This window comes from Quercus robur, chromosome 3 (assembly GCF_932294415.1).
Source record: "Quercus robur chromosome 3, dhQueRobu3.1, whole genome shotgun sequence".
Classification (NCBI taxonomy): Eukaryota; Viridiplantae; Streptophyta; class Magnoliopsida; order Fagales; family Fagaceae; genus Quercus; species Quercus robur.
The window spans coordinates 64,995,270-65,020,821 of record NC_065536.1 but is presented as its reverse complement, the minus strand read 5'-3'; the positions used below and the strand labels follow the sequence as shown (position 1 = coordinate 65,020,821).

The 25,552-nt window shown below is 32.6% G+C and overlaps 3 protein-coding genes across 7 annotated transcripts; 2 read left to right on the top strand and 1 right to left on the bottom strand.

Moving 5' to 3' along the window:
- Positions 1–879: 879 nt before the first annotated feature.
- On the bottom strand, positions 880–4,181 carry LOC126718925 (uncharacterized). Of its 4 annotated transcripts, none has more exons than XR_007653148.1 (3): positions 3,043–4,181; positions 1,416–1,474; positions 880–1,325 (listed from the first exon to the last, which is right to left on the bottom strand). XR_007653148.1 is itself a non-coding variant. In XM_050421330.1 (2 exons), exon 1 carries the CDS (start codon positions 4,035–4,037, stop codon positions 3,054–3,056), a length of 984 nt encoding a protein of 327 aa, XP_050277287.1. In that variant the 5' UTR covers positions 4,038–4,181; the 3' UTR covers positions 880–1,474; positions 3,043–3,053. The 4 variants fall into 4 exon arrangements, 2 of the variants coding, with proteins under 2 accessions (XP_050277287.1, XP_050277288.1); XR_007653149.1 differs by having other exon boundaries at positions 1,416–1,461; XM_050421330.1 differs by having other exon boundaries at positions 880–1,474.
- Positions 4,182–14,023: 9,842 nt separating this feature from the next.
- LOC126718923 (uncharacterized) lies at positions 14,024–16,041 on the top strand. The gene is made up of 2 exons (XM_050421327.1): positions 14,024–14,305; positions 14,430–16,041. Exon 2 carries the CDS (start codon positions 14,521–14,523, stop codon positions 15,610–15,612), a length of 1,092 nt encoding a protein of 363 aa, XP_050277284.1. The 5' UTR covers positions 14,024–14,305; positions 14,430–14,520; the 3' UTR covers positions 15,613–16,041.
- A 2,773-nt stretch (positions 16,042–18,814) lies between these two features.
- On the top strand, positions 18,815–24,087 carry LOC126718922 (uncharacterized). Of its 2 annotated transcripts, none has more exons than XM_050421326.1 (7): positions 18,815–18,961; positions 20,904–21,002; positions 21,400–21,429; positions 21,773–21,874; positions 22,589–22,696; positions 23,322–23,376; positions 23,908–24,087. In XM_050421326.1, exons 2-7 carry the CDS (start codon positions 20,911–20,913, stop codon positions 23,974–23,976), a joined length of 456 nt encoding a protein of 151 aa, XP_050277283.1. In that variant the 5' UTR covers positions 18,815–18,961; positions 20,904–20,910; the 3' UTR covers positions 23,977–24,087. The 2 variants fall into 2 exon arrangements, with proteins under 2 accessions (XP_050277283.1, XP_050277282.1); XM_050421325.1 differs by lacking the exon at positions 18,815–18,961 and adding an exon at positions 19,985–20,148.
- The last annotated feature ends 1,465 nt before the right edge of the window (positions 24,088–25,552 follow it).

Genomic DNA, 25,552 nt, shown 5'->3' with positions numbered 1-25,552 from the left:
AAATCAAGCCCATATTATTCTTCTTTATTTTTTTGGCTGACATGGTTTATGTCCACACCCCAAAAGTAAAGATGAAGCTCAATCCAAAGGTCTACATTAATGGTTACCTCCTAGCCAGCCTAACTTGGAGAACCCAAGCCCTATCCAATGAGAATCATGAGATAAATATAAAAGGAATCAGTGACAAGGTGCCCCTTAGATGAAGCTGACATCAAACCCCCTTAAAAAGAATGAAAAACATTAGCCTATAATTTATGTCAACATTATTATGTAACATTGTAAAACAGATACAGAGTTATGATTTCAAGCTCTAAGTGTGAGTACCAAACAGCTAATTCTTTTTTTTTTTTGGTAATTCTCAATCCATACTAAAGCTAAATTTCATCAAGCTTGTGAACAACTCATGGGCAATCTTCAATTGCAGCTGCTCAAAGCCTTAAAATTGTAGAGTATGAGGAGTGATCAAAAAGCTTAATGATTTAGTCTGGTGTAATTTAGGTAATGTAACAACATTCAGCTTATCTCATCGGAGTATGTAAGGAAGTCTAGCACCCCCCAGGTCAGAATGAAGGCATGGTTTAATTAACAAAGCTCAGAAAGACAAGACTAAAGCTTGCAATGCTAAGTCTTATATCAATGTTAGAATCAACAGTATTGAATCTACAAAATACTTACTTTCTGCTGCATGCCTACGCAAAATATATATTATAGATTACAAGGAAAGATGAATGGTAGCCAAGAGCCTTGTAACTCAACGGGCAACTCTTGGGGTTTCCAATGAAGATGTCCAAGGTTCGAGTCCCTCCTCCCCCATTGTATCTATTGAATTATCAAAAAATAGAAAAGAAAGAATGGTAATCTTCTTAAGCCAATAGAAAATGCAGGGCCAATGCTTACCCTTAAATTCATAGAATTTTGATGTTTGTGCTGCAATATGTAAATAGAATCATTTTTTTTTTTTTTTTTTTTTTTTTTTTTTTAAGACTAATTAAATTCACAAATTTACATGACACCAACTTCTTTTTCCATTACTTTCAGAATGTAGAAATAAACCCAGCAACCTATTCTTTAACTGTAATTTCAGCTCCGTCAAGCACAATGGAGTTGATGGCTTATCGTTCAAGACCGCAGAGCAATATGGAGTCGAGGACCACATGCAATAAAATAAAAATTAAAAAAAAGTTGGAACAATGAGCCACAAACAGAAAAATGTAGACAATGAACCAAATATTCCTTCTCTTTTCTTCAAAAGAACAAATAACTTGATCACCTATTCTGCCTCTGCCTAGTTATCAAGCCATACCTTGGACAGCACCCATACCAAACTGCAAAACTCCTTCAGCCTTAGTTACCCCATAAATCATTCCCAAGGCTCATACGAGGCAAGACCTCATGAATGACGTTTAGCTACTTACCACAAAGGAAAAGAAGGCTGTTTAGCTGAATCTGATTCCAAATCATCTGAATGACAATCCTAGAAAAAACCCATTCAACCAATATGATAGTGGAAGAAAACATATTGATTAATTAAATTAATATTGCTAATGCTAGTAACTAAAAGTTAATGGTAAAATACTCATCGATTTTTACTTATAACCAAAAAAAAAAAAAAAAAAAAAAAAAAAAAAAAAAAAGGAGTTGCTAACTCATTTTCTTCATACTATTTCACAGCATTCTGCATAGAATTATCAACAAAAAGATACGACCGTACACACACACTGTGCAGTCTAGGTTTGAGATGTGGTAAACAGTTGGTAAGTGCCAGCAAACTGTCTATCTAATAGTAATGCTAAGGAGTCACAGGGGACTAGAGACTTAGGAATTCAAAGGTATTGTAAATCATAACTGCCACTTGTGTGTGAAAGGGTTGTTTTGTTTATATATACTTAGTTCTTTTCTTTTTATAGGTATATATACTTGGTTCTTTAAATATCAAAGATGCGTAAACACTTTCAAAATGAAGAAGGCATCACATATGTAGTAGCAATCATTAAGAGCTAAATGCATATGTATCCACTAAACATAACTGCTTCCCCACCACAAAATCATCCTCAGGGTGTCCCAAACCGTGCTTAGGGTCTCTCCTGATACAAAGAATGTCTGGATCATCTGGCTTAAACTTCCTAAAGTTACTCTCTCAAGGAATCCATGCTTCCAACGCTTCACTGAGTTGGAGAATAAATTGATGTGCATGGAAGCACAAAACTGTAAAAGTTATGATTTTTTTTTATGTCTACGTGCTCAAGCTCGTTAAAAGCCAATATGGCACTGAACAATCTTTGCTATTTTGGAACACTAATTAAGTACAACTTAAGAATTGATTTTCTATTATCTGGTTCTTTATTTACTTATCTACTTCGAACTTTATTTTGAAGCCAGTATTGTTTGGACAGGGTCTTACAAAAAATGTGCAATTTGTGAAACCCTTTATCTTCAATTGTCAGTTTCATCTCACTATTTCCTATACTTTCCAGCAGGCAGAAGAGGACAATGCCATTCATTCTTTATGTGAGGGCTTAAGCCGATACTATAATGTTCAATTCAGTGCTTCATCTGCGGGCTAATCTAGGATTATATAATACAAGAGACCATCTACACACATGTAAGTCAACCAACCGTGTTAATCTGAAAGGGTCACAAGGTCTTTTATGGATTCAATCAGTAAATTAAACACTTTTGGTTAAAGCAGTGATTATTACTTCATCAGGAGAGATCACAATAATTACAAACTAAATTGAAATAAAATCTCATTTCAATCCTTAAATGCAGTTACTTTAAGCAAGTATTATGAAAGACGATGGAAAGAAAGTGGGACCAAACTCAAATCCCACTTCAAACACAATCAAGCCATTAATGCAACACACCATAATAGGAAACAAAATTGAACTACACTTTTGTCCAACAAATAACACCAAATTTAGAGAAAGGTATTGACAAGTTTCATAATTTTCCCAATTATTCACATGTCTTTGATGCTATATATACACAAAGTTTCATAAACTAGAAACAACTGCAGCAAGGAGAAAAGACACCCTCACTAACCTCATTCTAAATCAACCTATGACAACTGAAATAACATGAGGGACTTTCCCATCATCAAAGGGCAAGCTAACATACTCCCTTGCAAACTCCTCAGCTATCTCCACAGCTAACTCTCCATGAAGAGCCTTGCAATACATATACAGCACAGTGTTTGCCGCAGCATAGTAAAGCAACAAAAGCATAAGCAAAGTTGAAGTCACAACAATCTGCACAACAAAACCCCAACTTTTCCACCCATCACTATCTCCAATATCCAATTCAGAAACAGCACCACAAGTCCACACCAAAATCCCACCAAAAACCCCAAAAAACAAAAACAAAGAAAGCCCCAACTTTCTCATCCCTCTCATCAAACTTGCACTCCTCCTCAAAGGTTCAAAACCCCAACTTGATTCCACCACCGCAACCACACACGCCAAAGTCCAATTCACTTGCAAATACCCCAAGACCAAAACCAACAAAACCCCACCAGAAATCACAAGGTAATTTGAGTAAAGCTCAAAATTTTTCGTCACCAACAACAAGAACCCCCCAAAAGCAACAACAATCAGAGAAAACACGACCCGGGTTATGACCACCGTGACGAAAAGAGGCAAGAATGAAAGGAAAACGGACTTGATAGTTGAGATGAGCTTGACGGGTCGGCCATAGAAGCCATGGAAGACACTGAAAGTGATGGAACCAATGGCTAAGATAGAGAAAGCGAAAACGAAAAGAGAGTAGAGGATTGAGAGGAACTGGGTGTCAGAGAAAATGGGTTGGTCATGTTCTAGGGGATGAAAATCGAGGAAACTGCGGAGGAGGACTTTTGGGTTGTCAGGAGGTGGGTGAGTGATGAGGTTGAGAAGGGTTGGGTAGACAACGAGAGAGAAAGAGAGAGGGAGGAGGAAGAGGACACAAAGAGCGAGGAAATGGCGAGAGTGAGCGTTGAGGATGCGCTTTGATTCGGAGAGAATGGTAAAGAGGCTTAGGTTCGGTGAAGAGAGATTTGCCATGGTAGTAGAATTGAATTGAATCGTTTGTGTTTGATGAAATGTCAGAGAGAGAGACAATATCGAAGAAGATGAAGATGAAGAAGAGTAAAGTACTAGTTGTGAGTCTTTGGCTTGGCTTCCTGGTTTCTCTCTTGTTTTTTTAATTGATGTCAGATACGTCACGTTTTATTAGGTTGCGAAAACGAAAACGGCACGGATGTATAATATAATATAATATTTTGAGTTGGATGTGGACATATTTCTTTTTCGAAATCTAGGCTAGTGTTGTACAAAAAACAGAAAATTATTTACTTCCCATGCAATATATTATCGTGTAATGCCTACAAGTCCAATTCCAATCTATAAGCTTGACAATTGACCAAATCCAAAAAAAAAAAAAAAGCTTGACAATTGACATGTTTCTAAAAAAAAAAAAAAAAAATCTAAGCTTGACATATATCAATTAACAACCACCGCCAATATATAATAATTGACCTAAATTTAGAGGATAAAAGATATTTTAAATAAAATTGAAGTATATTTAAAATCTAAAAACAGTTTACACCCAATTATAGTATAAGCTTAGATTCGAATCAAGTATGATTAGATTCCAATAATCAATATGCATCTAGATTAGATTCCAATAATCAATATGCATCTAGTAATTGATAGATGATAGCTTTTGAATTGATGATTAGGCTAGATAGATAGGTGGATAAACAAATAGATAAAGGTGAAAGGGGGAAAAAACTTATTTTATGAGACTGTCTCATAAAATACCTTATTATGGGAGGCCACAAGTCAAAAGAATATATGATAAAATATCTTGAACTTAATGAAATGTAAAGAAGATGAGGGAAAAAAAAATGTTGGAGGATTCAATTCTATCATCCTGACATCCGCCTAATGCTTCTTCGAGTTTCAATTTTATCGTATGATTCCGTCCAATTCACCCAAAATTGATCGGATTAGATGGTTTCATTGGTTGGGATCAGATTTTTAACACTCATATATAGTTGGAGAGAGGCATTTAAAGATCTTTTGTTAATCAGGGGCAACGTGGCGATGGACATAACAATGACCTGAAATTTTTATTGATAAGTCAAATAATTTGATAGCTAGGATCAATTGGACCACATTGTCGTAATTGCTTATTAAATCAATGGAAGTGAGTGACGTTACATGGTGATTCAAATAAGGATAAAGCTTTACTACGACTCTGGTTAGAGAAAATTCATTAATGGCAATTCACATTACTATTTATGTGTAAAAAGATAGAGATTCCTTTATATATATTAGGTTGACGAAGGGAAAAACTTTGTTCATTGGTGTATATATATTGAATTATTTTATGTGTATATATATATATATATATATTTATATATAATTGAACTAAATTTAGCGTATAATTAAAAACAAAATATTTAACGTAAAATTAAAGTATATTTAAAAATTAGAAACAGTTTACATCCAATTATAGGATAAGCTTAGAATCGAAACAAGTATGATTAGATTCCAATTATCGATATGCATCACGTGATTGGCCGATAATAGGCTTTGAATTGATGATCGGGCTAGATGGTTAGGTGGGTAAACAACTAGATAAGGAGGGTGGAAGGGGAAAAAACTTATCTTATGAGATTGTTTCATGAAATACCTTCTTGTGAGAGGACGCATGTCAAAAGAATATATAGTAAAATATCATGAACTTAATGAGATGTAAAGAAGATGAGGAAAAAAAAAATGTCGAAGCTTGGAGGATTCAATTCCACCATCCTGACATCCGCCTAAAGTTTCTCCGAGTTTCAATTTTATGGTATGATTCTACCCAATTTACTAGTTAAAACTTAAAACCACCCAAAATTGATTGGATTAGATGGTTTCATTGATTGGGATCAGATTTTTAACACTCTTATATAGTTGGAGAGAGACATTTAAAGATCTTTTGTTAATCAGGGGCAAGGTGGCGATTGACATGACAATGGACTGAAATTTTTATTGATAAGTCAAAATAATTTGATAGGATCAATTGGACCACATTGTCGTAATTGCATATTAAATCAATGCAAGTGAGTGACGTTACATGGTGATTCAAATGGGGATAAAGCTTTACTATAACTCGGGTTGGAGAAAATTCAATAATGGCAGTTCACATTACTATGTATGCCGGTATGCGTAAAAAGAGGATAAAGAAAAACTGTGCTGATTGATGTATATATATTGAATTGTTTGATTTGAAGGAAAGCTTTATTCTTTGAGTAATGCATACTTATCCGACAAACATGAGAAAAACAAACTCGTTTTGTAAGATACAAACAACCTTCACGAGTTAACGAGGCAGTTTCTGGACATGGTACAGGAGGATTCATATGCGGTGTTTTGGGAAGTTTCAATGTGTGTCTTTGACTCTAGACAATAATGGTAAAAATATTTGAGGCGGCAAATATTTGGACTTTTTATTAGTGTGAAACTTTTGGTTGGTGTGTGGGAAACTGAAAATTGTTCATAGAAAGTGTGACCTTAGACTCTATTCTTTCTTGTGTGCGCCGTGTGCATCGCTTTGAGCATTCGCATCAGCTCGTATAAAAATTCATATCTATTTTAGTATAAGAACCTAACTTTTTTTTTTTTACATACTTATTTTTCAAAATACACCACATTAGACTATTTATTTTACACTACGTTTCATTAAAATATTAAATTTTCTTGATTTTTTTTTTAATTTCTCTTTTTTCATACACAAAAATCATCATTCAGTCTCTTCTTTCATCCTTAAGATACGTAAAAAAAAAAAAACAAATAAATGCAAAATGAATACTATCACTGTAAATTTACAATTTTGCTACAGTAATTATGTAAATTTACACAATTATACACAGATTGATGTGGGTTAATTTTAAGTAAAACTGCGTAAATTTTACAATTTTTTTTCTTTCTATTATACACTTGATGTGAATGATTTTCATGGACACTTAAGTAGGCTAGAGTTATGAGTGGGTATGGGTTAGGCATTGGGCTTGTAAATGATTGACGTTAGGCATCATCTCGAATTTTTTCCTTGGACCAAACTTAGTATTGCAGATTTACATTATTTGAGGTACCCATTCCATTTGTTGATTGTTGACCATGAATAAAAGTACTTGGCCCAAGCTTTTGCCTAGATTCGGAACAAAATCATAGAAGCCGCAGCAACCATTACCTTTTTAATGTTGTCCCTCTCTTTTTGGCATAGTAACCCTTAACATATATATTCATTAGGGGTGGTAATTTGTATTTGCGTGTCAGGTTCGTGTCGTGTCAATTCATGAATTCCGACTATATGGGTTAACACTAATTCGGCGTGTTTATTAAATGGATCAAGATTCTTCAACCCTAACATGACCCATTTATTGAACGGATCAGTCGTGTCGACCTGTTTATTAGACTTTATAAAAAAAAAAAAATAGTATTAACCAAATTGATATGAATTATGAAAAACCACAACAAATAAATATTTTTAATATAAAATTCAGAACTAACAGGTAACTGCATAACAAATAATCATTCAAAACAAAAGCAAATCTCAATATCACAAATAATTAATCATAATATGTCAAAGAAAATAAACCATAACAACTAATAAGTTTATATACCTAGGGTTTGAAGCAGGGACAGACCCAGGTGGAGGCCTAAGGGGGCCCAGCCCCCCTCCCCCTCCCCCTCCCCCGGGGGTCCAAATTATTTATTTATTTTTAGTTATTATATATATATATATATATATTTCATTTTTGTAGTTAGGCCCCCCTTCCAAAACTTTAGCCTCCTTTTCCTCAATAAGCCTAACTATGCTTATCCAAATACTAACCATCCAACTCAAAAACTTAATAAAAACAATAAAAATATTCACAATGGTGATTGTATTTTAGCAAAATATATATATATATATATATTTTACCACCAAAGGACCAAAAAATCATAGGTTATTGGAGAAGCTAAAGCTAAATTTTTAGTAACTACAATAAACTGGTATAAATACCAGTTGACTGTAGTAAGTTGTTAAAAATAAAAAACAATATGTTATTAAGATTATATATCTTCCGTCAATTAAAAAACTTAAATTCTCTCTATTCATTTATTATTTTAATGAATTGTTTATATTATTTTAAATGAAGTTGTCACGACCCAAATCCATGGAACATGAATTTAGATGCATGACTAACTTGCTCAACTTATATAACGCCATAAACAAAATTAATCCAAAATAAATTAAAACTCCAAAGAAATAATACTCTTAAAAAAAAAAAAAAAAAACCTCTTACAAAAATCTAAACTCCACAATTTGGAAATAATCTCCACTATATAAAAACATGAATTACATAATAAAGGTAACTAAAATTCTATAAGTCTTCAAGTAGTACTGAAGTCGCCTACAACTTTCATGCTCTACTTTGCACCTTACAAAGCGATCCAAATGTTCTATATTCCTAACTACACTTTAATTTGAAAACAGTAATTGATGGGATGAGCCACACATCTAGTAAGTAATTATACAGAATACACAATAGGATAGAGTCAAGTAAAGTATGAGTATTTTGATTTTTCACAAACTCATTCAATGATATCAAATATAATTATTCTAGAACATATAAAGAAACACTTAATACTTATGTAATCACCCCTTAAAATCATTTGAAAACACATACAAATAATTGATCAGAGCACAGTGTCACATATACACATCACATATTTTCACATACAATCCTGTAAGCGGTACCAGCATCTAACCCCTGCTGGTGAGGGATCAACACATATTCTCACATACAATCCTGTGAGCGGATTTACATATATATATCTAATCAATTCTAAAAACACTTATTTTGAGTCACATATCACAAAAGCAAAGTTTATACAAAATAGAATACTTTCTTAATATTAACAATTATTCCAAATAATAAAGGTATATTGAATATCTCAATATTAAATTGATACATAAATCAAAGGATGATTGATTCTCTTAGGGAATGAATAAGAACTGAAGAGTTTATATAAATATTTTTACAATTCTTGAGTAAGTCTGAAAATTCAATTTGCTAAAAGAAACATTTTAATACAATTTGGAAAATAGGAATATGAATTTGAAATCACTTGGCTTTAAACAAATTTAAATATCAAGAACCTTTTTAGAAAACTTACTTTGAAACTCAATTATTTTCTGAAAATAGTTTAGTTTAGAAATCATCTTTTAAATGAGATTTGGACCTTCAAAATGTTATTTAGAATTCAAAGTTTCTCTTTAAAACATTATTTAAAGTTCAAAGTTTCTCTTTCAATGATGTAAAAATGCTTTTGATAAACTTTAGAAAACGTAACTTTTGAAAACCTTTAACTTCTAAGAACCTAAAGAACACAACTTGTGCATATTATGCATAATTATTTACAGCACTTGAATCACTCTGAAATTCCAGTCGAAACACCCGCCAAAAGTCTCAATACACTCTTATATAGGATCTATAATCAACCATGAGAATTACTTAATATCTCCCTCAAAATATATGGCTTATCGAATTATACAAACTGACTCACTAAGATTATACTTTGCTGAAATAATACACTTTTAACACTAAAATAAAGTTTCTCTAACCAATAATGTTTCCTTGCATTTATCAAAACTCAGAGGCAGCAGCTAATACTTTAGGATTTAAGTTAATATACATAACCCCAAAAGTTAAAGCCACCTAATATATACAAATCCAAAAGAAGACCCGATGGCAACATTCACTTGTTCTAGGGACCCACAGAGGACAACGTGAGAGCCATACCCACAGAAGCCAATTTCAAGATTTAATAAATAACCTCAATGGGTTTAACAGCATAACCTTAATGAAATGGTGGGCAATATGTCTCCCAGTGGCAATGAAATGGTGGGCAATATGTCTCCCAATGGCAATGAAAGTGGTGGCAAAATCATTGACTTATTATTATTATATATATATATATATTTTTTTTTTTTTTATGTACATACCCGAAAGAAGATGTAAGCCATAATCATAGATTCTTGAAATTCCGTGGCTCAAATCTAGGATTATATATATATCCCAATGAAAACGTAACAAGCACACGAGTTAAGATTTGATCCATGACTTTGTTCATGGATACAAACAGTGGGCAAATCTAATCGTAAAAGTATAAGTAAAATTTTAGGACCGAATCTAACCTTTTGAACAATCTAACATCACAAACTGATTCCAAGATAAAATTATATACTTTTAATTCTTTGTTTCTAACAGTGAGTAATCACACCTTGAATAATTTGATTGCCTCTTCAATTGTATGTGTTCTAACTTCTAAACTCCAAGGGAAAAAACACACTTCCTAGCCTCCTTAGTGATAAAACCCTGCTTATGAAAATCCTAATTTATTTTTTTCTCCACCTTATATTTTAAGGCATCAGAGATGTGGGCTTGGTGGGGTAGTGAGCTGGAGTTTAAAACCCACTTAAGCTTATCTCTTTAGTCTCCAAGAAGCCCATTAAACATCTTCCTCTTTTATTTATTTATTTATTATTTTAATTGCCGCACCAAATTGTATGCACTAAAACTTTAATTTTCTCACCTATTTGTAGCACCACAAAATTGTCTACTCCCATCTTACTGTGCACACACATATAGTACCTCAACTCTATATTAATAATAACGATGACGGTGATGATCATAAAATCAAATCGGGGTATTACAGAAGTGATAAAAAAAAATAGAACAATATTTGATATTGGGTGTATTGTAAAGTGAGGTGGTAAAATAAATAAAACAGTTTTTTAAGGTGCTAAAAGCTAAAATTTTGGGCACCACTCCACCATGTGAATGCTCTAATTTCAAAAAAAAAAAAAAATCATAGCCAGCCTAGTATTAAAAAAAACATTATTTTGTTTTTGTTTTTGTCTTTGTTGGTAAATGATTGCATTTTAATGTATTTAGAAACAATAATTTTGAGTATTTATAATTTTTTATTACTATATCTATATGGATGCCTATTTGGAGTTTTTTTTTTTTTTTTTTTTTTTTTTTTTTTTTTTAATATTCCGACCCCTCCTAGCTTAAAGTCCTGAGTCCGTCCTTAGTTTGAAGGATATATTGGTAAAATGTCATTCAATTAAATGAGTCAGACAGGTCAAACGGGTTTCATGGATTGGACACTAACCCAACCCGTTTATTAAATAGGTCAGTCATGTCAACTCGAATATGACACTAACCCATAACAAATTTTCTGTTTGTTCTCAAATTGTAAAATTATTTTTTCTCCAGTGTTTGGCTAATTTCTCCGAAAGATTGCATTCCCTTAACATATACTCCTTGTAATTATGTTTTATTTTTTAGCAATATAATTGTGCCAATTTCATTATATTAAAAAAAAAAATTATGCCTAATATCTCAACAAGGTCAATTTATTGAACGTACCTAATTGTAATTGAATAAAGGATTTAGTTTAAGTCTTGGATACATATAAAAGAAATCAATTAATATATTGATCTCATAGTTAAGAACATTTTTATTATGAAATGGATACCATAAATTTCAAATTATACTGTAACTTTTTTTTTTGGTTAAAAAAACCTCTTCAAGGGTGGACTGGAAAATCAAGAAAAGTGCTATGCTTACAACATTTTTACAACACTTTCACAACAAATTATAAATTTCTTTGATTAATTGTTTGCCCACTTATAACAACTAATAACAACCTATTATTTAGAATTTGTTGTGAAAATATCATTGACATGGTATCTCTCAGAAATCAATTATCAAAGCTATCATTGCAGGCATAAGAGCTTATTTCTCTTGTTAATAGTACAGACCATTTGCAAGGTTCCTATATGTGTGAACTTTATAGCCCACAACCATGCCAATTAGTCTTTTATACTGTAAAATCTCTGGACCTTGTTCTCTCTTTCCTCCTTCAGTCTCCACTAGAAATTTTTTATGCTTAGTTTGCTGATCACTTTGGTTCTTACTACTTCTTACTTTGTTAATAGTTGAATATATATATATATATATAGATTAAACACATCAACCACTAATCTTTAGTTTTGATTTTTTTTTTTTTTTTTTTTGAGATTAACTATGGATCTATCTAACAAACTTACTTGATTAATAGCACATATTCTTTTTCGTTATTTTATTATTTGAAATAATTATCTTAATTTTGAGATCAAGTATGAATATATTTGTTTCTAAAATTGAAGAAGTACGGATATATTTAACAAACTAACTAGATTAATCACATATATTCCTTTTCGTTATTTTATTATGTGAAATCATTATCTTTAACACCTAGTTTCTCAAAAAAAAAAAAAAAAAAATCTTTAAGATCTCATTAATTTTTATATATAAAATAAAATAAATATTTCATAAAAATTATTCTAAGAATTTAATTGTCATTAAGGGAAATTATATTGTTTGTCTTACATTGATGAATTCAGGTCCCAAATTTTGTTCAAATAGCCATAATAACAAAGCAAAAAAGCCTAGCCGCTCAAGAAACTTGTGTGTTTTTTATAGCAAAAAGCCAAATAAAATTGTTTACATTGCCCTTTCGGTGTGGCTGGTCATTTCCCACTCCACCGACTTCTCCCCCCCAAAAAAAAAAAAAAGGCACTAGTCCACCGACAATCAAAACTGGGGACATTTGTGCCTTAAAATTCTTTAAAGCCATCAAGTAATTTACATAAACATCTCAATTTTCATAGTCAATTCAAGCAATTCAGTCTTCCCTTTGACCTGGTTTTATATGTCCAAATCAATTGCATCACTTATATTTTATTATTTGGTTTTATTTTCTTAAAGATACAAGAAAATTTTTAAAGAAGATATTTTAGTTTTTATATTTTAAAACCATAAATAGGGGAATAATGTTTTTGATGTCCTTGAGATTCAATCCCTTTTTTTTTTTATAAAGTTTTTTTTTTTTAATTCCTTTTTTTTTTAATAGTATTTGGTTTAAAAAAAAATATATGAACCAACTATGCGTTTTTTTTCCTAGCATCTTTCTTTACTTGGGGTTCTTTCTTATCACTTTTTGTTTTTTTGTTTTTTTTGCTAAAATGCTACTACTTATTTATTTCTTCATAATGAAACCTTTTTATTTATATACCTATATTACTTTTGGTGTTTGAATAGTTTTCTCAAGGTATATTTTCGATCGCCAAAGGCCTTGTAACTGAATTGGCACCTCCCATATACAAAGTGCTTGGGGGTCTAGGGGGGAAAATGTTCGAATTGCAGGGTTAACAGCATGTTATAATTATTTCTAAAAAAAAAAATGGTATATTTCCCATCAAACATATATCTTGCACTATTCTTACTTCACTATATATACTAATAGTAGCTCTAAAAAAATATATATATATATATATATACTAATCCGGAAACTTTATGACCCGTTTGGTAGGGGGACTTTTGTTTTTATTTTCAAAACAGTATGAAAACACATTTCAAGACATTGAATATGAATCTAGTTTTTAGATAATAATTTTTACATTATATTTGTTTGGCTCTCACTTTTAAGAACAAATTTTAAAATATTGAAAAAGAAAAAAGATGTTTCGGATAACATTTTACTTTTGAGATTGTTTTAAAAAAATTTACAAAAAGTAATATGTAGATTTACATTTTATGTTTTTTTTGATAATGATAAGTTTCAAATTTGAATTGTGATCATTTTTGTGTGATAAAGATAAGTTTCTTAATTTACGAGATAAAAAAAAAATTGGACAAATTTATAAGATCCACTATTTTTTATTTATTTACAACTATGCCATTAAAAACATTTTCGGAAACATCATTTTAGTTGTTTTCAAAATCTTGATTTTCAAACAATAGATTCAAGTGTAAGACACACCATTTTCTAGCAGTTCCGCGGATCTATTACGCCTTCTAATTTTTTTTTGTTAATAAGTACCTCCTCTATAAAATCCAACAAATTACTAAACTAATAAACTTCCATTCCCATAATTAGAAGCCCCTTAATAATCAAGTACTCAACCCATTTAACATTTAAACATAAAAACCATTCAAGCCAACTCCATAAATCTCATTTCCAAACAATAACACCAAATAAGACATCACACTCATTCAGACACGCTTCGCATAAATCCTTTTCTTCCAAAGAATCCAAACTCTCTCTCTCACTCATTCACACATTTTATCAAACACATCACACACCCACCTCGATTTTGCGCCATGAGACCTGTCCTCACCACCGTTCTCCTTCACTCCTCACAACCATGCCTTCCCACGTGACCTTCCCTCCATTTTCAGGTACTGTACCTTAATGGCTTTATCAATTGCTTGACACTCTAATAAGATCTGGTTCCTTTTCATATATATGTGTGTGTATATTTTGTGTCCATTGAATTTACTTTCATTATTTGATCATTTTCAGTTAAAGAGCTAGCTCTTTCAGCTATTTCGGATCTTGGGTATTAGTTAGAAACTTAAGAATTGTTTCAGTTTGTTTGAAATTTCAAATTTTGATGGAAATGGAGGCTTCCGGTGCAACAGCATCTCCTAGAAATAGGTTGGATCATGTGAAAAAAGATGGATCCGAAGAGACCCATTTGCAAAACTTAGACTTGGAATCTGCTACCAATGTTTCTGGGACTAACTCCCAGTTCCAATCAATGAATGCCTTAGAGATTTTGAGAGAATCTGTTAGAATTCTTCGGTACAATTTGCATGGGTTTATGATTATCGCCGTGTTGCTCATTTGCCCGGTGAGTGCTGTGCTATTAACGAATGTGTTAGTGGATGAATCTATTGTGAAGAGATTGACTGTTAGGCTTTTGTTGGTGGCTAAGTCCAGTGGACTCCCTCTTAGGCCTCTTGTCAAACAGTCGTGCCAGCATTTCGCTGGGATGATGGTTTCCTCTGCATTCTGCCTCCCTTTGTACATTACATTGTCATTGTTATCTAAAGCTGCGGTGGTTTATTCTGTAGATTGTACTTATTCGAAGAAAAAATTTGATGTGTCCAAGTTTTATGTGATCATTGTCCAGATATGGAGGCGGATTGTTTCAACGTATATGTGGGTGTGTATGTTGGTAGTTGGTTGTGTCACATTGTTATGTGTTCTACTTATTGCGGTATGCACTGCATTTGCTGTAATTGGACTTTCGCCGGATCTGATTGTGTATGCTGCAATGGTGCTGGCAATTTTTTTATCGGTCATTTTTGCCAATGCAATTGTCATTTGCAACATTGCTATTGTGATCTCAGTGTTGGAGGATGTTTCAGGACCGCAGGCATTGCTACGGTCTAGTGTGTTGATTAAGGGCCAAACGCAAGTGGGTCTTTTCATATTTCTTGGATCAACAATTGGGATGGCGTTTATTGAGGGTTTGTTTCAGCATAGAGTGAAGACGCTGAGCTATGGAAATGGGTCTTCAAGGATATGGGAAGGGCCTCTTTTGGTGATCATGTATTCATTTGTGGTGCTTATTGATTCCATGATGACTGCAATTTTCTACTTCTGTTGTAGATATTCCAATTTGGATGCTTCAGATGTTGAAGGCCAGTCAATACTAGAAACAATGGCTGTTTCTGCTGAAAGGATAGGCATTGAATGAGAAGACTGTAAATTTGATTTGTTGTCAAACATTTTTTATTAAATAACATGAAGATGGGAGCAGCTAGAGAAAATTAGGATCTTGTTGCCAGTTTCATTATTTCACCATCAACAAAAATCATTGTATTAGTATGTCAGCATATCTTCACAAAATTTCAGCAAAAAAAAAAAAAATCTTCGCAAAAGAATATATTGCAAGAGGTAGCCTCAAATGACACTCAATTCTTTGATGGATATTTGACTAGAGTACTTCTTGATGATCACAAGCCACAGGATTATGGCTTGTATACGATTGCAGTATTGGTGGAAGTACTTCTTGATGAGTGCTTCTTGATGATATCAGAAAGCTTCTAATTGCAGTATTGGTGGAAGTATATTGCTTGTATACGATTCATTATTGGCTGTTATATAATACTTATACTTATTGTCATTCATAGATGATAACAAAATTATCTTCAAATCAATTTTAACTACAATTATAGAATTTAGTAGATATTATTTGAGTACCGAATAACCTAGTAGTGAAAAAAAAAAAAAAAAATTAGCTTCGGATAATCATTGGTTCCTAGGGATGAATTTTTAAACTTTAAATAATTGAGAATTATTTGATCTTTTTATGTTGATCATGTTAGTGGAAAACTAAGGCTTGTTTGAAAGCTAGAAATATAAGTTTTATTTTAGAATTGTACAGACTATGGTAAAGGAATTATGTGATATCATTTGTTTTGTGCCTTCAATGAAAATCTTAACATTGGAATTGTTATCATGTCTGAGCCTTATGAATAATCATAAATAGTTTAGAGTAATGCTCATACCATGTTGTTAACTTGTATTATGGTATATTACTTGCCAAGCGATGGTCTAAGGTTTTGAGTATGGTAACTTATATTTCTATTCTAGAGTCTGGATCAGAACCATATGTTTACATAAGATCTACTTTAATTAGTTTGTTGAGTATCAATAGGCGACTCCAAAGTTTTGCAACTAAGGTTGGGTGGTTATTGCTGTTGTCTGGAGCTCTGGGCATGTACTGGTGAAATAACTGGATGGTTCGTTAGCTTTAATTGTCTGTGTGTGTTAGTTGATTAAATTGTGTTCTTGTTATCAAAAGATGCTTAGGTTCTCTTGTAACAACTTGGAATAGAGGAGATAACAGAAGCAATCCTACTAGTTCTTGTAGGAACACTATTTGTATGTATTTTTCATGTTACTCTGTTAGAAAAACTGAGATCTCCCTCAACAGGTCCCTTCAGACATTGGACCTAGTGTTCCTACAAGATGAAGGTTACAACAAAGGCATTTCATGCGCTGAGAAATGGCTAGATTTAAACATAGTGATACAAATATTGTTGATGTAGCATATTGTGATTGATACAGATTAAAAATAATGTTATTGGTGGTATCTTGTGCATCCATCATATGCATAACATATGGATTCTTTGATTCTACAATTGTGTGTGTGAGAGAGAGAAAACAATTATTATTGTGATGGGTTCATTTGAAAAATTATGTTGCAAAGTTGGGCCAAAAGAAATAAAGTCCGTTTATTGGAGACACAGACAAAACCATGTTGAAGTTGGATCTAAAAGTAGTGAAGGGTAGTGGTGAACACATGGGGCTGTCGTGGTTTGTTATTGGAGCTGCGTTGTAGATTATCTGCTTAATTTTGAACTAAGCCATAAGCTTGAGTAGTTATCACTAGTTTAAGCATACCATACAAATACTTTTTTTTTTGATTGACCATACAAATACTTTTAGAATGGCACCGTGACCGAAACAATAACTGATATAAAAGAAGAAAAAAAAAGGCTTGACCTGCTTGGGTAACAAACCTAATAAGAACTGAAAGAAAATGAGAATATACCTCTAGAATCTTATATGCAATTATTCCAGATTGTAAATCATGCTGTCATGATCCAAAGAGTTGTTGCTCATGGTGATGCTTGCTACTAGAGCAAGGCACATGGAATCTACGTTCTAAAAACCATGGCAGTTAATCCATGAGCCTAAGAGAAAGGAAAAGTCTTGTTCTTTTTTATTTTTCAATAATTTTTTTAACCCAAATGGAAGTCACCCTCTTTTTGTAATCCACCCAACCAATGTTTATGTTAAATGGGAGTAAATCCCATAAAATAAGGTTAGCTTGGCTGGGCAAGTTATGCCCACTAATGAATGACTCGATTGACCAACATTTGTCAAACTCTATTAGATTTTGTTATAGTTTAGAACATAATCCCAAACCACAAGTTCTGCTCATTCTTGAGCATGTCAACTTAATGAATATGATTATAAGGAGCTTATTAATGAATTGAGATTTGAATGATTGGATTTAATCTTTAGGCAAATGAATAATTACATTGAGTAAAGAGGTGAGGATGGAGTTTATAGCTGTAATGTCAAGCTATCTTTCATATCATGTGAACTTAATCTCACATCATAAGGACTAAGAATAAGTGTGGGTTTAGAAGCATTCATTGCTATCTTAAATTTAAATGATAAGTTGTTGAGTCCCAAACAATAAGAAGTTCTGTACATTCTTGAGCATGCCAACTTACAAATATGATAATAAGAAGTTTATCAAGGAATCAAGATTTTAAATGAGTGATTTTTTTAATCAAATGTGTAATTATGTTGAGTATAGAGAAGATGAAGAGTTTATAAGTGTAATTTCAAGCTATCCTTTAAATCCAGTGAACTTGATCTCATTGTTAAAGAATAATAATAAGTGAGAGTTTAGAAACTCTCATTTTCATCACTATCTTTTTATTTTTATTTTTTAAATTCATTTTATTACTATCTTAAAATAAAAGGAAAATTATTGAGTTGCATTCTTTGTTTTAATTTTATTTTTCCATTCTAATAATTACACCATTCAAACATATACTACTAATCCATATAAATAAATCCTATAATCTAAGATTGGAAACAAATTAAAATTATACCCTAAAAAAAACAAAAAAAAACAAAAACAAAACTCACATTTTAAATTTCATTTTTCATTTAAGTCTTCCAAGTTTCAAAACTTCTCAATTCAGTCATTTGTAAAGACCCCCAAAACGGCTTATTTTAAATATTTAATATTTATTTTATTATTTATTTCTTTAATAAAAACAACTTAATTTTAAAAAAATTAAAATTAAAAAAACCCAAAAATTTAAAAAAGAAAACCCATACGATGTCGTCTCTCCCTCATTAAAGAACACAAAAAAAACAAACCGCACCCACAAAAAAGAACACATCCCGAACCCGATAACTGAGAGAAAGAGAAAGAGATTGAGAGATTGAGCTGCGAGATTTTCTTCTTGTGCTAGTGCAAATCTTTGGCTCCCCAAAGTCGCAGCCTGGTTCAGGTGAGCTCTCTCATCTTCCACACTTTTTTTTGCACTTTTTCGTTTGGAATGGATTGTGTTTTTTTCACGCACGTCTGAATACGTGGGAATACAAAAGCCTTGCACTTTAAGTGTTCGATAAAATGCCTAAAAGAAATTTTGAGTTAGGTTGGAATTATATAAGTCGCTAATGCTCTATATGGTTGGTTGCTGGGGGAAATTTAGTAGAAGAAGGAATGGAAACTGCAAGAGGTAGTCAGGGGTGGCCCTAGACATTTTGGGGCCTAAGGCGAGAACTAAAAATTGGGTATTTTTTATACTTATATATTAATTAAATTAATGTTTATTTAATATTTTTATATAATATTTTTCATCATTATTTTCATTTTCTTCTAAATTATTTTGGTGAATTTCTTGCTCATTTGTGATATTTTCATCTAAATTTTGTGTTATATTTTGTTTATTACTAATAACAAATTTATCCATTGATCATTTTTTAGACTCAATTAATTTTTCTTCTTTTTTTAAGTTTTTCATATCCAGATGAATATTTTCTAGTAGACATTTCTAATCAAAAAATATATTTATAAAGACTAAAATAAAAAATAACTTTCAAGTGTAGAGCAAATGAGAAATAGAACTTAATTTATATAAAAAGTATTGTTGTAGCTTCACTGAAAAATAACAAGTTTTTAGCAATCTCAACTTGCATAAATTAAAAAAAAAAAAAAGTACAAACATAACAAAATTTAAGCACAACAAAATTTAAGCACAGCCATAACACTGACACAAGACTTATTAATAAGACCCACCCACCAAAAAAAAAAAAAAAAAAAAAAAAAAACAAATCCTATCTATAACCAAAAAAAAAAAAAAAAAAAAAAATTGAAGGCCCAAACTTAACGTCAAGTCCAGGGAGGGTCCAGGCAGCCGTAATGATAAACTGATAAGTGATAAACAAAGTTACAAAACCAGCCAGGGAGGGCCCAAACAAACAAAGTTATCTTCTTAAGTTCTTAACAAATAAAAGCCCAAATATTTATAATTTTATTTTATACCTGATTAACCTCAGAACCTGATACGGTGAGGTGAGGTGAGCAGTTGAGACTTGAGAGAGGCTGAGGCTTGAGCCTTGAGCTGTTGTCTGTTGAGCGAACAGTGGAGACTGGAGACTAGAGAGAGGCGGAGAGCAGAGACTAGAGAGAAAGGTAAATTTTTTAGGGTTTTGATTTGTGATTGTTTTGTGGTTAATCTCTTAGACCGGATTTGTACTTTATCTGGTTGTCTTTTGGTCAATGATTTTGTTTAGAACCAATGTTTAATAGGATTTACCAAAATTTTTTGTTTTTTTGGTTAAAAGGATGTGCCAGATTATTTTTGTAATTCATTTCAAACTAAATTTGTTTTCCTCTACTACCCGGTTGGCTCTTTTCTAAAATTTTGGGGCCCCCTTCCACTTGGGGGCCTTTGGCAATTGCCTAACTCGCCTAAGGGAAGGGCCGGCCCTGGAAACTGCAAGAGGCAGTTTGTAAGTAAACTCAATAATTGAAAGTTTTTGCAGATAAACAAGCTAGCTCCTAAAAGTGCTTGTAATACACCTTTTTTTTTTTTTTTTTTTTTTTTTTTTTTGTTTGTGATTTTTGAAGAATTAAGGATGCCCATTTGCAATTTATTAGTTTCTAGAACTTGGGTACTTATAATAAGCTCGAATTTTAACTTCCAAGTATGTGAACATAAATTAAGTCCATCTGTTTGGTGTTGGGTTGTGTTTGATGAGATGTGCTTCAAGTGGGCTTTCATAAAGGCGGTTAAAAGAAATGCTTTGATGTACATTATGTAATAAGAATGATGAATCTTTGAAATATTTGCATACTTTGGTCAGAGACACTAAAATGCTAGTTTTTGTGTGTGGGATGTTTAGAGGCTTCTTGGGGAGCTCTAATTTGACTTGAATATGTGACAGGATTGAAATGGACAGGTTCCGGCAAGAGAAACTACAGAGATATGAGGAATTTGTTGATAAACGCTTGAAACCAGATCTTGTTCACGCTATCGCTGAGCGGTATGTGTTTTGTTTTGCCGTGTATTTTGCTTATTCCAGTTGGAATGCCACCTGCACCCTAGTTACAGTAAAACAGTGCTGTTTGGTTGGTGTTTAGACATGTTTAAATGGACAAACTATAAATTTCAGAATACATGAGACTTTCTTATAGGAGATTCTATCTTTTTTCAGGGCAGTATATATGCTTTTAATTTGAGTCCTGAATTGAAACTTGACATTCTGACTCTATCACTTGAGTTGGTCTTATTTGATTTTTAATGGTCTGAAATTCCTAATCCATATTGTTTGGGTAGCATTTTGTCAATATGTAAGCTGTGACATGAGAACTGGGGTGAAGCACTGAACTTTTAGCAATAACATGTGTAATTTCACTACTTTTTTTGTTTTTATTTTGCAGGGACAAGGTCTTTGAACAGCAAAAAACTTTGTATCCTTTTCATTTTCCTTCAATATGTGTGTGTGTGTGTGACATGTATTACATAACTTATGCCTACTTGGATTAAATGGATTATCTCATCCTCCACCCATTCTTTAAGGTGGAAGGAGACACCATTTGATCAAAGGTCCATAGACTCTTTAGATCACATTTCTTGAGAAACATAGATTGCTTCCTATTTTCTTTTGACAAGGTTAGGGTTTACTTCAAAATCATAATCTTTGTATTTGTGTGGGACCAATTCATCTGGGAATAAAATTTCTACTTTAAGCATTGGACCCCATTTATTGATGCTTGTTTATATCTGCGTTTACTTGACTCTATGTGCTTATAGCTCAGATTTACGAAAGAACATAGAGAATCTAGAGAAAAATAGTGTAACCAGTCTTAGGACATTGGTCAATCTTGGTTCTGAAGTGTACATGCAAGCTGATGTGTAAGTCTCTAAAATCTCTTCTTTTCTGATGCTTAATGCCAGTGCTTTCATGCTTAAACATGTGATCATGTATGGTGCATGCAATTTTATCCTCCGTGTAAATTTCTTTGTCTACTTCTGTTTAATTATGGTTCTATATAGAGTTCACCTGTTGACCATGATGCCCTAGTTAACTACTAGTTTCCCATGTTTCTCTCTGGAGCTAATTATCACTATCATGGATTGCACGGAAAAAGCATTTACATGTTTTGCAGGGATGGATTACTGAGATGTAGCTTGGGGTCCTGAATTGAATGAATTATATATATATATATATACATCTGTGTGTGTGTGTGTGTGTTAAATGTTTGGAGGGCAGACAAAATTTTAAAATGGCAGTCTCTGTTTTGTTGTCCATGATCTCCTACTGCAAATAAAAGAGTTAGTTTTATTTTATTTTATATTTTGGGAAGAAAAGAGGGGGGAAGGAGGGGAGGGTTTGTGTCTGCCCCTGATAGTATGAGCTTTACATGTTTTTGTGTGACTCTGAACTGAGCTTTGCCCTGAAGTGGCTGTGGCCGTTTTGATTGAGATAGTTGGTTTTCTAGTTATGTTTTCTACTGTTTAATGTCTGACAGCAGGCTCTGTTTTCATTTTTTGGTCCCTTTTTTTTTTTTTTTTTTTTTTTTTTTTTTTTTTTTTTTGTGGGGGTGTTGATTTTCTGCATTTTTACAGGCCAGATACACAGCGCATATTTGTGGATATTGGACTAGGATTCCACGTGGAGTTCACCTGGTCTGAGGCTTTAAATTTTATATCGCAAAGGGAAGAAAGGTTGGCAAGGTATACATTATTTCTGTTATAAGAAGTTATGTGTCATTTGTATTTTGTTTACTCTTATATAGTTTTTATGTGTTTCATTGTTACCCTTTCTCATAGGATAACTAATTTTAGAAGTGACTTATCCCAAAAAAAAAAAAAATTTGGAAGTGATTCATGCACTGCTGGAAATCTTTTCGGCTAAAGTATATCATTTGCTACTATAAGTAACAGTTTAAAAACCTACTATTGAAATGCTCTTCTCAAAGCATGTTTTTCTATTTCTGTTATGGAAAATTTCTTTCTCATATATCAAGTTTCCTTTACCACTACCAAGTTTGATCCTAACACATGCTGCTGAAAAGTTACTGAATGCTTTTTAAAGATGCGAAATCTTGCACAGGTTGCTATATCTGAATATAAAAACTATTTCAATCATCAGTAGAATGTGATATTTACAGTCTTCACCAATATGAGTTGTCTTTACTTATCCAAATATCACCACGTCATTAATTACACCAGCTTCTCCTTTCCTGTCTGTTCATCTGCCTCAACATGTGTGTTTTTTTAAATAGCTTGGTAGGTATATTTAAGCTTCTCCATTATTTTGAGTAAAAAACTTAATGCAATACTTGATTCTACTATGCAGGCAAATAGAGGAATATACTCGACTTATTGCATCTATTAAAGCCCAGATAAAGCTGGTATGTTTTCTTCATAATTGCTTTTTTTCTTCTTCTAATAATTCTTGAAGAGTTGGAATGCTGCTTAAGGATCTTCCTGTCAGTCCTTAAGCCAGGACATTTTTCTTCTGTGTTCCCTCTCTTTCCTATAAACTATAAATAAAGAGGGTTCAATGTTGTTCAATTTTTACAAGAAGTAAGAGAAGGGGATTCAACTCCTGGTTTTTCTTATAAATGAGATAAGGCAATGCCACTAAGTTACAAGGCTCCTGGCGTTGTTTCAAATTTTGTCAGGTGCAAATAGAAGATAACAAATATAGAAGCCAAGATAGAATTTTAAGACTTTCTCAAAAAAAAAAAAAAAGATAGAATTTTAAGATAAAATGTGAACCAAGGATAAAAGTGTTAATGATTTTTTGAATTTAGATTCTTTATGATGAAGACACATTTATGATGACAAGTTCACTTCTTTTGTTTCAAATGTATGAACAAGTCTCGTCTTTTCATTTTTCTGGGCTCTAAAAACAGATTTTCTCATTTTATTGCATCCAGGTTTATGAAGGGATTCGGGAGTTACTTCAACTTCCAGCAGAGAGATCTGTACAAGGTCCTGTATTTTAACATTCGACTTACATGACTTGCACTGCCTTAAGAAGAAAGGAAAAAATTGTAGAAACAGAAAAACAAAGATTTTTGGCAATGCAAAATATTACTCTGCAGTTTACACGGTTCTTTTTTGGCGCCACTAGAAGTCTGGAACCTTTGTTTTTTGGTAGTGACAACTCTTAAATGATCTATCTATCTATATATATATATATATATATATATATAGTTCTTCTAGGATTACACAATTAGCCTCAACTTTTGTTATAACTTGATGAGGTGGTCAATTATGATCGGTGGATAATCACTCATATACATACCCATAACTTTTTTTTCTCTACAATTCACAGTCAACTACATCCAAGTTTTGGCACAAAAGCTGTGTCAATATAGGGAATAAAACTGTTTTAAAACCTCTTTGGGTATTAACGTGCATGTTATTCTTCCTTCCATCAAATTAAATTTTGAAATACTGCTTGGAAGAATTTCTTATCTTTAAAGCGATAGGTCGCAAGTTCGAGAGTCATGGGAATCAGCCTATCTGAAAAAATTGGGGGTGTGTGGGGATAATTTGATAGTCAAAATGATAGGAAAGGTGGATTTGAGCCTGATTCTCCTAATAAAAGAGATGGGGTTATGATATTGAGTTACAAAGTTTTTGGCAAAGACGGAAATACGAAGGAGGTACGAACTGATCTTGCCAAGCCTGATAGGGAGCAATGCCAAGCAAGTTGAATGTTTTGGTATGCCAACCCAATCTTGATAAGTCTAAAATGAGAGGAAATTTATAATAGCAAGCCCAAGTTGAATTTGGCCCATCTTTTTTAAATGTGTGGGAACTCATAAAATAAAATTTTCCTTGTACCAGAGTTGATGGAAAAAGCTATCATGAGAAGACTTTTCTTCTTGGAGCTGCCTTAGAATTGGATTTTCCAGCGTGTTAGACCTACACGAAACCTATTCTAAAAAATTTCCAATAATAATTTTAGTAATGTGCTTGATCTTAGAAATTTAATCACGCGCTGTTCCATAATTTCACATTCTCTTTATAGTTAACCATATTTTTTTGTTGACATCGGACAAGAGAGAGTGGATTGGCATTGAGATGAATTTGTTTGCGGTAGGGATGTCCACAGGTCAAATTGAGTGGGGTTTGTTCTCAACCCGTACCCATCCCAATCAGATCGAGTGGAGGAAAATTCAACCCATCATCAACAGATAAGAAATGGCAGTTTGATCAGATTAGGCTTTTCATGGGTGATAGTTGGATTGGTCGACACCAGCTAAAGGTAGGGAGGGGGAAAAATGCTCAAAATTGCATAGATTAAGTGGAGATCTTACTAGATTTAGTAAGATCTTCCAGTGGAGATTGTTAGGAATTTAACCTAATTCTAGAACCTATGAGAAATGAACATGCAGAAAGATGCGTAAACAACAATCACAACACAAAGATTTATGTGATTCGACAATATGCCTACATTCACAGAATTGCAGTGATTTTCTCTTTATCAGGGAGAATAATATAAGGGCGGTAGTACAATAAAATTGATACACTAAACTCTAATTTTGAGGCGACAAATATATACCCAACAAG